At 48.3% G+C, this 11,196-nt stretch overlaps 1 protein-coding gene across 1 annotated transcript in view; it reads right to left on the bottom strand.

Annotated features, from left to right (window-relative positions):
• CSMD2 (CUB and Sushi multiple domains 2) overlaps window positions 1-11,196 on the bottom strand; it is a 495,158-nt gene that overhangs the window by 352,920 nt on the left and 131,042 nt on the right. The window contains exon 4 of the mRNA XM_015572780.1: window positions 4,696-4,890. Coding sequence (XP_015428266.1) covers window positions 4,696-4,890 — 195 coding nt within the window. The remainder of the gene's footprint in view (window positions 1-4,695; window positions 4,891-11,196) is intronic.

Genomic DNA, 11,196 nt, shown 5'->3' with positions numbered 1-11,196 from the left:
GTTCCAGAGGGAGCAATCTCTGCTATGACTGAAGATGCTCAGAGAGGATGCAGGAAGGTTGGCGGAAAAGGCCTGGTGCTCCACACTGAGGAATGTGAACTTGACAGTGATGAAGACCCACTGGCAGGATTCTAAGCAATGAGTGGTCCTGTCAGATCTGTGTCTTAGAAAGGTCACTCGGCCATGGAGAATGGTTTGGGGGTGTGTGTGTGTGGTAGGGGCTGGGGGACAGCTGCCCAGTGATGGACCCTTTGCAGTGAGAAGGTGAGAGATGAGAGGGCCTGGGCCATCCCAAGCCAGGGCCCTCTGTCTAAATAGTGGTGGAGGCAGGGAGGAGAGGCCGGTGCAGAGGGAGATTCACCAGGACATGGTGACCGATGAGCAGGGAGCCAAGGGGAAGAGTGTAAGGTGACTCTAGGGCAGGGGTCGGCAAACTTTTTGACTCGAGGGGCACAATGGGTTCTTAAACTGGACTGGAGGGCTGGAACAAAAGCATGGATGGAGTGTTTGTGTGAACTAATATAAATTCAAAGTAAACATCATTCATAAAAGGGTATGGTCTTTTTTTTCAATAGTTTTATTCATTTCAAACGGGCCGGATCCGGCCCGCGGGCCATAGTTTGCCCACGGCTGCTCTAGGGTGTCTGCTAGACCACCTTACATGGTGATACTCTTCCCTGAGCTGGGGGAGGCAGCCCAAAGGGCAGGTTTGGGGAAACAGAGAACGTTAGGTGTTAGATATGCCCCATTTGAGGCTCACTCTGGGAAGGGTTCAGTAGCGTTTGGTCCCATGTGGGCCTGAAGCTCGGGACACAGGGCAGTGTTGGAGGTAGAAATCAAAGAGCCGCCCCCGAAACAACAATTAGAAGCCATGCAGTGGCTGAGCAATTCCAAGAGCGGCAAGACATTTGTAGGGAAGAAGCCACATATTTAAGAAGAATTGCCATCGTCTGAGGCCAAAAGAGAATCAGGGGAGGCTTGGGAGAAAGTCGTGTCATGAGAAGGTGCCCCATGCCCGCAAATCACTGCTATGATGTGAGCTAGGGGGGCAGTGTCATCCCAGCCCACGCCTCCCACTGAAAGGCTAGTCCCGGCTGCCCCAGGCCTGCAGGTGCAGACTGTGGGCCCTGAGTCCGTCTGTGAAGAAGACCTCCGAGAGCAGCAGTTCTCAACCTGTGGGTCGCGACCCCTTTGGCAGTCGAACAACCCTTTCACAGGAGTCGCCAAAGACCATCCTGCATATCAGATATTTACATTATGATTCATAACAGTAGCAACATGACAGTTATGAAGTAGCAATAAAAATAATTTTATGGTTAGGTCACAACATGAGGAACTGTATTTAAAGGGCCAGAGGGTTGAGAACCACTGTCCTAGAGGCAGACAAGACTAATTGATTAGAGCACCCTTTCTGCTTGAGTCCAGACACTGCTGTGCGTTCCTTTCCAACAGGCAAGCCACAACCAATCAACATGGGTTGACTTGAGTGGGTCCACTTGACTCCACGTTTGTTTGGCCCTCCTCAACCAACAGTACTGGCCTCAGCCACCTTGGCCTTCTTGGTGGGGCCGGAGGCAACCGGAATCTCTTGTCCTGCCTTCCTAAGTCCCGTCCTCTCAGGCCCTGTTTCTCATGTGGGCCATGCCTCTTTAGTCACATGACCTGCATCAGGAATGACCGGATTATGGCCCTCATCGCTTGTCTTTCACTGGTGAGTTAACAAAAAAGCTACTTTAACAGCCATCCCCAGAGTTTCTTCCAGGTGAAAGCCTCCTCATGCAGGAAAAGACCACCCTAGCCTCGCATGGGTGGGGAAGGGACAAACTACATTTGTTTTTAGTTTCCATATTGATCAACAGTGTCTGACGGTTATGGTGCTGTAAACGGGAGAGACTGTTGGTTTCTGTTTCACAGCGTCAGGATTTGTTTACTATCGTGATTTCTATTATCATGTCAAAGCTCTGTCGCCCCTCGTGGAAGGAAGGTCAGCCTGTTAACCTGACGTTCTGTTAACCAGCCTGGAGGGAGATGGCAAAGCCCAGGCGGGACCGGGCTCCTGGGCCTGAGAAGCCAACAGAGGCCCCGAAACGGGGCCAAGGTCCAGAGGCTGCAACGTGGAGGAGGCTGGAGGAGGAGGAGGTGTAAGCACCCCACAGGGGAAGCGGGAGCCTGAGGAGACAGAGCCAGGGCGAAGCTTCCAGGGAGAAGAGACCAAAAGATGGGGAGACTCTGGGCTGCTCAGACTTTCATTCTAAGCCATTTGCCTGGCTGTGAGGCAAACTGCCTGTGTGGCCACAAACCTTCAATAAAGGCTGTGCTGCATGAATCACCTTTGTTAGTGGGTTTGTTTGTTTTTATTTTTGCTTTATTTGGGAGGGAGTGTCACAAACGTGGGCCAAGATCCTGACCTAAGTTGGCAAAGCAGAACCCAGGGAGTGAGGCACAGCAGTGAGTTCAAGGTTGAGAAGAAGCTAAAGCTGACACCGCTTCCGGAAGATTCTGAGAGGGGTGGTGGCTTGCACCACATTGGGATGGGATGTCGGTGTGAATTGATCTTCCCAGGGCAGGCAGACAGCCCCTCCGCCTCTGATACTTGCGCTACATTTGTTTTTAGTTTCCATATTGATCAACAGTGTCTGACGGTTATGGTGCTGTAAACGGGAGAGACTGTTGGTTTGTTTCACAGCGTCAGGATTTGTTTACTATCGTGATTTCTATTATCATGTCAAAGCTCTGTTGCCCCTCCGTGGAAGGAAGGTTGGTCTGTTAACCTGATATTCTCTGCGTGGGGCGTGGGCACGGATGCTCTAAGAAGGGTGAATGCAGCAGCTGCAGGTTGGGGTTAGACACTCAGGGCCATACACCTGTATGTAGGGGCCTGATCGGTTTGGCCATACAAATTCTGTAATTGGTCCGGTCATTCCTGATGCAGATCATATGACTAAAGAGGCATGGTCCACATGAGAAACAGGCCCTGAGAGGAAGGGACTAGGAAGGCAGGACAAGAGATCCCAGTTGCCTCCGGGATCTTGCCTAAGGTTACCAAGAAGGCCAAGGTGGCTGAGGCCAGTACTGTTGGTTGAGGAGGGCCAAACAAACGTGGAGTCAAGTGGACCCACTCAAGTCAACTCATGTTGATTGGTTGTGGCTTGCCTGTTGGAAAGGAACGCACAGCAGTGTCTGGACTCAAGCAGAAAGGGTGCTCTAATCAATTAGTCTTGCGGGAAGAGCTGTATGTGCCATATATTTTCCATCCCGGTATAGACGGTGGGAACGGTGTGTGCACACGGAGGGAGTAATTACAGAACATCTTCCTCTAAGAGAAAGGTAAAATCTGAACCCCAGGAGAGCTCCTTGTTTCAATTATTTCTCAACTCCGTCAAATGATCTTCCCAGACCTGTATCTGGGTCTCTGGGATCCACAGAATTTAAAGATGAGAATTGCAAGGAGAAAAGAGTGGTCAATAGTGCAAAGGCTGTCGAGAGGTCAAAAAATATAATGGCCAGCACAATTCCCATCTGATCTGGCAACAAGATGCAGAATGCCGGGGGCAGAGGTCGGCCTGCAGAGCACTGAATGGGAGGTGGGGAGAGAGCCAGGCTGCACAGAGCCTTCACGATGCTGGCGTTTCTGGTAGTACAGGGAAGCTTGCTGGCCCAGCGGTGCACCACCAGATTTTAAAAGGTGGATAAAAAACCATGTACCTGCATTATAATCTTAATTATGTATCTATTCATAATATATGTACTGAAAGGAAATGGAAAGACATGAAAATTGCGGTTAAAACAGATACATTATGTTTCTCCTTTATTCTTTTCTATTATTTTCTAAGGTTATTTAAAACTGATCATGTGTTACTATGTTTTTGCTATTGTTAATCCTCACCTGAAGATATTTTTTCCATTGATTGTTAGAGAGAGTGGAAGGAAAGGGGAGAGACAGAGAGAAACATCCACGTGAGAGAGATACATCGATTGGTTGCCTCCCAAACGTGTCCCGACTGACACTAGGGTTTGAGCCTGTAACTGAAGTACATGCCCCTGACCAGAATCAACCCTTCAGTCTGCTGGCCGACACTCTAACCACTGAGCAGCCAGCCAGAGTGATCATGTGTTATTTTTATCATCAGATAAGATACAAATAAGAGCTAAAATTGACAAAGACCTGGGGAAACCACGGCAAGCTTGTCACCGTAGCTGGGGGCTGAGGCGGATGTAGCATTAAAGGGAGGTGGGATTTTTTGGGGGGATGACTGTTAGAGTAAACACATTCTGAGCATATTTGCAGACTGAGAGGAGTGCACCATTCAATAGAAGGAGGGGTTGGGTTTATAGGAAAGAGAAGAACTAATTTCCAGGGTGAGGTCAGAAGGAAAGCAGCTGGGAGAGAGATCCATGCACATGAGGAGGTGGCCTGTGAGGGGGAGAGAGACCATGTTTCCTCTGAGACAGGAGGGGAGGGGGTGAGGGAAGACTGTTGATATCGGGGGAAGAGAGTGAGAGAGTGCACACCTGAGGGCTAGGAGATTGGGTGAGGGTGAGAAGACCCTAGAATGCCTGGGGTCCCCCAGGCATGGGCTCCCAGAGTGAGGCCCCCAGGCCCTGCTGGAGTGGATGGTACAACTAACTCACTGGAGACTGGGTCCCACTGAAGGCTCCAGCATTCTCTCCCACAGGACCCAGCCTGGAACCTACCTCTGCAGGAGGGCAGGGGGAAGTCCCACGTGGCACTGCTCTCGGATCCCGCATGGCAGGTGAGGATGGCATGGCCCTCCAGGAAGAAGCCGGGGTTGCAGCTGTAGCGGACCTTGTCGCCCAGGTTGAAGGTGGAGCCCTGCTGGATGCCGTTGGGCAGCCGCCCAGGGTTTCCACACGTGTGACTTGGGAGCACTGTGAGAGAGGGAGAGACACACGGCCGTGAGCGGGGCTCAAGCCTGACACACTGCTTCAGAGCAGCACCTCCCTGGCCATGACCCGCCCGTCGCCTTTCCCCTGTGGGAAGGGGTTGGACCTCTCAAGGCCGCCTGGTCCCAGAACACTCTCAGAGGTCACGCGAAGGAGGAGCCACACCTGTGACTTAGAACAGACGGTCCGGCTTCCTGCCTTTTCTCCTGCACAGCCTTGGATGTGGAGTACCTCCATCCCATCACTCCAGATGCCCTGGGAAGCACTTTAATCTCCTGGATTTGGTTGCCCTGATTTCAGACTCCACACTCCTCAGAAACACCATGGACGGGACAGGGAGCTCAGCATGGAGTAGCTGCTCATTAAACCCGATGCGCTTTCTTTCATGTGTGTCTGTCCTCACGGCCAGAGGGATACGCTGGCCCAGGAGGTTGAGGGGAGCTGAAGGAGTCATTAGTGCTGGTGTAGGCAGTGAGGTGGGAAGACAAGAGCCTTGTGTTTTGATCTGACCCGACTGAAAATGGAGCTGGAGAACACGCTGTACACTGTGCGACCTCAGACAAAGGCACCCCTAGCTGGGAAGTGCTCTTATTATCCAGAGGAAGCAGTCTTGGTGAGGGTGCGAGAGCTTTGTGACCCCCCAATCAGGAGGGAGGGAGCGTGCAGCTCCTCTGTGTCTGAGTCACCATTCACCTTGACCCAACTCCCCCTACCCTCTGCCTTTATCCCCAGAAGTGGAGCTGCCTGTGCACAGAAGGTCACGCTCCCACCACTCCAGGATGACCCCAAAGGGCTGGGGCGAGGGGTCACAACCACATCCAGACTCCCATCTAAATACCGCTCCATTAATTCCCCCGGCAATGATTGGCTGAGGCTGAAGAACAGGGCAGTGTTGAGTACAGACTCAAGAACCGCAGTGCTTAGGTTTGCATCCCTGCCTGATGGCTTATTGCCTACGGGAACTTGAGTAAGTCTCTCAATTTCTCTGTACCTCAGTTTCCTCATTTGTAAGACCGTGATCACAATAGTACCTTCTTCCCTCATGGGGTTGTTGTGAGAATTAAATGGAGTTAAGGCATGGGACAGGTCTGGTATACAGTAAATGCAATGTAAGTGAATCTACGCTCCCAGTTCAGTGGAAGATGTGGGTGGATAATGGAATGTTGTGTTATGATGGGATAGGGACCAGGTAGCGGACCAACCAAACCCAGTGTACGTGGGTCAGAGACAGCTTCCTGGAAGAGGTGCCACCCATGATGAACCCTGAGATTAGTAAGAATTACTAGCTTATGCCACAGAGAGTGCCAGGGGGAGGAAATGTCATGTGCAAAGACCTTGAGGCTAGAGGTAGCCTAGGAGCTCGGGGAGCCTAGGGTAAGAGGCAGGATGGGGACAATGATGAGGTGGAGGTGGCCAGCTGGATCCTAGAGGGCCCCCAGGCCCTGCAGTACCCTCCTCCTGCCCATGTTGCCAGGAACACCTGGCAGAAACTGTCTGCCAGCCCTAATGGACTCAGAACCTGCAGAGAGCTTTCCCTCCTCCTTCTCCTCTCCTTCTAGGAGGACAGCTCAGGTGTAGAGGCTGTGACAGGTCAGACTGAAACCAGCTTGGACTGTGTCTGAAACCAGGTGCTGTCACCGTCTTGAACCATGTGACTTCTCTGAGCTCTAGTTCCTCAACTGAGAAAGGAGGATAGTAATTACCTAGTGGCTGAGAAGGTTACCAATAATAAAGGATGCATGCCTGGCACCATGCCCAGCACGTGACAGATGCTCAAAAAATGGCAGATGTTATCATTCCCCTGGACTATAATGCCACGAGGGCAGGGGCCTGGTCTGGTCCCTGGGGTATCCTGGGAGTCTACCACAGTGCCTGGCACTTGTAGGGACATAGTTGTGTATTCATTAACTAGCTGTTTGGGAGAGTTATTCATTCTTATATTAATGCCTTCATGGAACAAAAATTTACTATGGGTCTACTGTGCTTGGAGTAGTGAATTAGACAACGCGGGTCCCCGCCCTCAAGAGGCCTGTTTTTGTGAGTTACCTTAAGGAAGAGCTCTTCCTTGCCCACTCTCTACTTCTGACAAGTGAGATAACCCAGACAAAAGAATTTACCTCCATCAACCTGTTCATTAGCTTAGCTTAACATTTCCCATAATCACACGCTGCTGGTTTCTTTGGCATTTCCCATAATTGGCTGCTGGCTTCCTTAATGCTTCCCATGATCCCATGCTGCTGGCTTGCTTGGCATTACCTATGATCCTCCCATTGGCTTCCATGTTGTTTCCCATGATCCTCCTGCTGGTTTATATGGCATCCCATAATCCCATTCTACTGGCTTGCAGCAGAGGCAGTGACTGTGGGGTGTGTGTGTGTGTGTGTGTGTGTGTGTGTTGAGGGTGGGAGGGACTGGTCAGGTAAACATTTGGAGAAGGAAGCTAAGGTGAGGGGAGGGAGCCAACCAGGGTGAATGGGCTGAGAACTGGTATAGAACTAACCGTTCATTTTTAGCGACGGGACCCAAAGACCCAATTTAATTAAATTACTAATGTCAAATTTTTAATGAGCCTGCTTCTGCTTTGGGCTTTCTTCCTTCAAAATTAATGACTGGAACGTCACTATAAATAAAAGTCGATTCTTTTTAAAAAGTCACTCTCCAACACTCACTGCACTTTACTTAATGAACTGTTCATAATCAGACCACTCCAGCCAGGTGCCTCCACCAGGACTTGGTTGTGATGATGGGGCTTGTTCTAACTTCACTGCCCTTTTCTCCTTGAGCTCTGCTCCTGAGAGGCCACCTAGTGATCAGAGAGGGCAGACAGGCTCAGTGGCCCAGATTCAAATCTCAGTTCGACCACCTATAGATGAGTGATCTGGAGACATAAACTTTACCTCTCTGAGCTTCAGTTCTTCATCTCAAAATGAGGATACTTTTTAAAAAAATGTATTTTTATTGATTTCAGAGGGGAAGGGAGAGGGAGAGAGAGAGGTAGAAACATCAATGATGAGAGAGAATCACCGATCAGCTGCCTCATGCATACCCCTACCAGGGATCAAGCCCACAACCCAGGCATGTGCCCTGACCGGGAATCGAACCACGACCTCCTGGTTCATGGGTCAACGCTCAACCACTGAGCCACGCTGACCTGGCAAAAATACTTTTTATTGCCATGGCAGGGGTGTATCAGTTTGGTAGGGTTGCTGTAACAAAGTACCACAAACTGGCTGGCATAAAACAATAGGTACTTCTTGTCTCACAGTTATGGAGGCTAGAAGTCTAAAATCAAGGTGTCGGCAGGGCCATGATCTCTCTGAAACTTTTAGGGAAACCAACCCTTCCTTGTATCTTCTTCTTCTTTTTTTTTTTTCTCACCAAATGATTTTTTTAAATTTTTTTAATTGATTTTTTACAGAGAGGAAGGGAGAGAGACAGAGAGAAACATCGATGAGAGAGAAACATCGATCAGCTGCCTCCTGCACATCTCCTACTGGGGATGTGCCTGCAACCCAGGATCATGCCCTTGACCGGAATCGAACCTGGGACCTTTCAGTCTGCAGGCTGACGCTCTATCCACTGAGCCAAACCGGTTTCGGCTCCTTGTATCTTCTTAACTTTTGGTGTTTTTCTTGGCTGGGAATGCACCAACCAATCCTTCATCATCACATGGCATTCTCCCTCTATGTCCCTGTGTCCAAATTTCACCTTTTTATAAGGGCACCAGTTATGTTGAATCATCTTAACTTCCTCATCTGGAAAGGCCCTATTTCCAAATGAGGTCACATTCATAGGTCCTGGGGGTTAGGACTTCAACATATTTTGGTGGGGCCACAGTTCAACCTGTAACAGGGCTATTGTGCAGATTACATAAAGATCAAAATCATCCTGTGGGATGCCTATTATCCACGCTCTACAGATGGAAAAACAGAGGCACAGAGGCACAGAGAGCTTAAGTAACTTGCCCAAAGCCACACAGCTAGAAAACGGAAGAGCTAGGTTGTGACTCTAGGTCAGTGATGGTGAACTTTTTGAGCTTGGCGTGTCAGCATGTTGAAAAACCCTAACTTAACTCTGGTGCCATGTCACATATAGAAATTTTTTGATATTTGCAACCATAGTAAAACAAAGATTTATAGTTTTGATATTTATTTTATATATTTAAATGCCATTTAACAAAGAAAAATCAACCAAAAAATGAGTTTGCGTGTCACCTCTGACACGCGTGTCATAGGTTCGCCATCACTGCTCTAGGTCTTTCTGGTTCCATTGTTCAGCACTCCTAGTTGGGATAAAATACTTCTTCTGACAGAGACAAAGCATCCAGCACATAGTGGGTGCTTAATAAGCAAGAGTTCCTTTCCTTCCTTTATCATTCTAGGCACTGTGAGAAGACGAAGGGTGATTATCTTAGTATCCAGACTTAATAGTCTGTTTTCCCCCCTCCAGTCTGATTTGCCAATGCTGTGCTTTTTAATAACGTCAAGCGCAACATTCAGAGTGTGGCCTTTTGTAATATATCTGATGCACAACTTGCCGGACAGACAGAGGAGATGGGAGATAAGCCACAAAGCGGAGCCTTTCTAAGGCTCAGTGTTCTTTGATTTTTCGATTTTGCCCCCGTGTTCCTTGGCACAGATATTATAATCGTTCATGCTCTCCCGCCTATAAAGCTTCCCTTTGATTGCTTACAAAATGAAGAGTGGGATATTTACATCCAACGTGGCCCAGAACAATGTTATTAAAGCTGTGCCTGGCGCTGAACAATTCCATTGTAGATTAGCAGCGGGGAATTTTGTCCCTTCTACAAAGCCAGGCTCTTGCCAATCAACATAATATTCTCCATGATTGCATAACAATGAAGCTCCTCTGTGGTTGGAGAGCAGCAAAAGCTACATCCTGCCTCCTTTCATTTTTAATTTGAGACTTTAGTTCCTATATTATCATGAAGAGTCGTTTATGCTCTCTGGACAAGCACCCTCCATATGTTTTGATTTCTCATCTCCATCAAGAAACTTGTTTCCTCTCCACGACCATACAGTTGATACAGAGTTGTGGGATGACTGGGAAGAAGGATTCGGGTAGAAGAATTTAATCTGCCACCACCCTGAACATGGAAAGAGGAGATGATGCTATACGTATGTGTGCGATGTGTGTGTGTGTGTGTGTGTGTGTGTGTGTGTGTGTGTGTGACTGAGGGTATTGGTCATGGGAGAAAGAAACACAAATACTGTCTTTTGAGTACCTACACTGTGACAGGCACTTGTGCAGCACACACTACCTTAGCTCATCTTCATCAGTCCTTTACTGTTGGCTGTTTGGCCTTGTGAACATGATTTATCACACGTCCTCATTGTCACATGCTTTGTACATATACACATCCCCAAACAGTTGTCTATACTTGCTGTCTCCACTCCTCCCATCTGACATATTATGTTTTTGGTACATTCACCGTTGACTGTTTTTCTCACCCTGCTACAATGGAAGTTCCATGAGAATGGATATATTTTTTGTCTATTTTATTCATTTCAGTGTCCCAATTCCTAGAACAGTGCCTGATGTATCATAACACCTTGATAAAAAATAATTAACCCGGGAACTTATACGCATATATGCATAGCCCATGGACACAGACAATAGTGTGGTGAAGACCTGGGAGGAGCAGCTGTGGGTTGCAGGGGTTAATGGGGAAACAACAAAGGGGACACCTGTAATACTTTCAACAGTAAAGATACATTTTAAACAAATTTTATTGAATGACTTAATGGTCTTATTTAATCCTCCCAACAACCCATTAAGAGAGGCACCATTATTACCCCTTGTTGAGATAAGCATGATTGATTGCCAGAGAAGTTGAAGCATATACCCAAGGCTGCACAGCTCTTTGGGGTTTTAGCTGAGTATCCACAGTAGTGCCTAAATGCCAAGTCCATGTACTTTCCACTTGCACTAGGCCATTCTTGCACTGACCATTGCACATAGAGTCCATGTGTATCTTAAAACACCCCCATAAAGGACTCACACTCGTTCTACTTGGGGGGATCATTTAGGGCAGTGATGGCGAACCTATGACACGTGTGTCACAGGTGCCAAGTGAACTCACTTTTTTGGTTGATTTCTTTGTTAAATGGCATTTAAATATATAAAATAAATATCAAAAATGTAAGTCTTTGTTTTACTATGGTTGCAAATATCAAAAAATTTCTGTATGTGACACGGCACCAGAGTTAAGTTAGGGTTTTGCAAAATGCTGACACACCGAGCTCAAAAGGCTCGCCATCACTGCCCTAA

This window comes from Myotis davidii, unplaced genomic scaffold, assembly GCF_000327345.1.
Source record: "Myotis davidii unplaced genomic scaffold, ASM32734v1 scaffold88, whole genome shotgun sequence".
NCBI lineage: Eukaryota > Metazoa > Chordata > Mammalia > Chiroptera > Vespertilionidae > Myotis > Myotis davidii.
The sequence above is the reverse complement of the archived record's forward strand: the minus strand, read 5'-3'. Positions and strand labels throughout refer to the sequence as shown.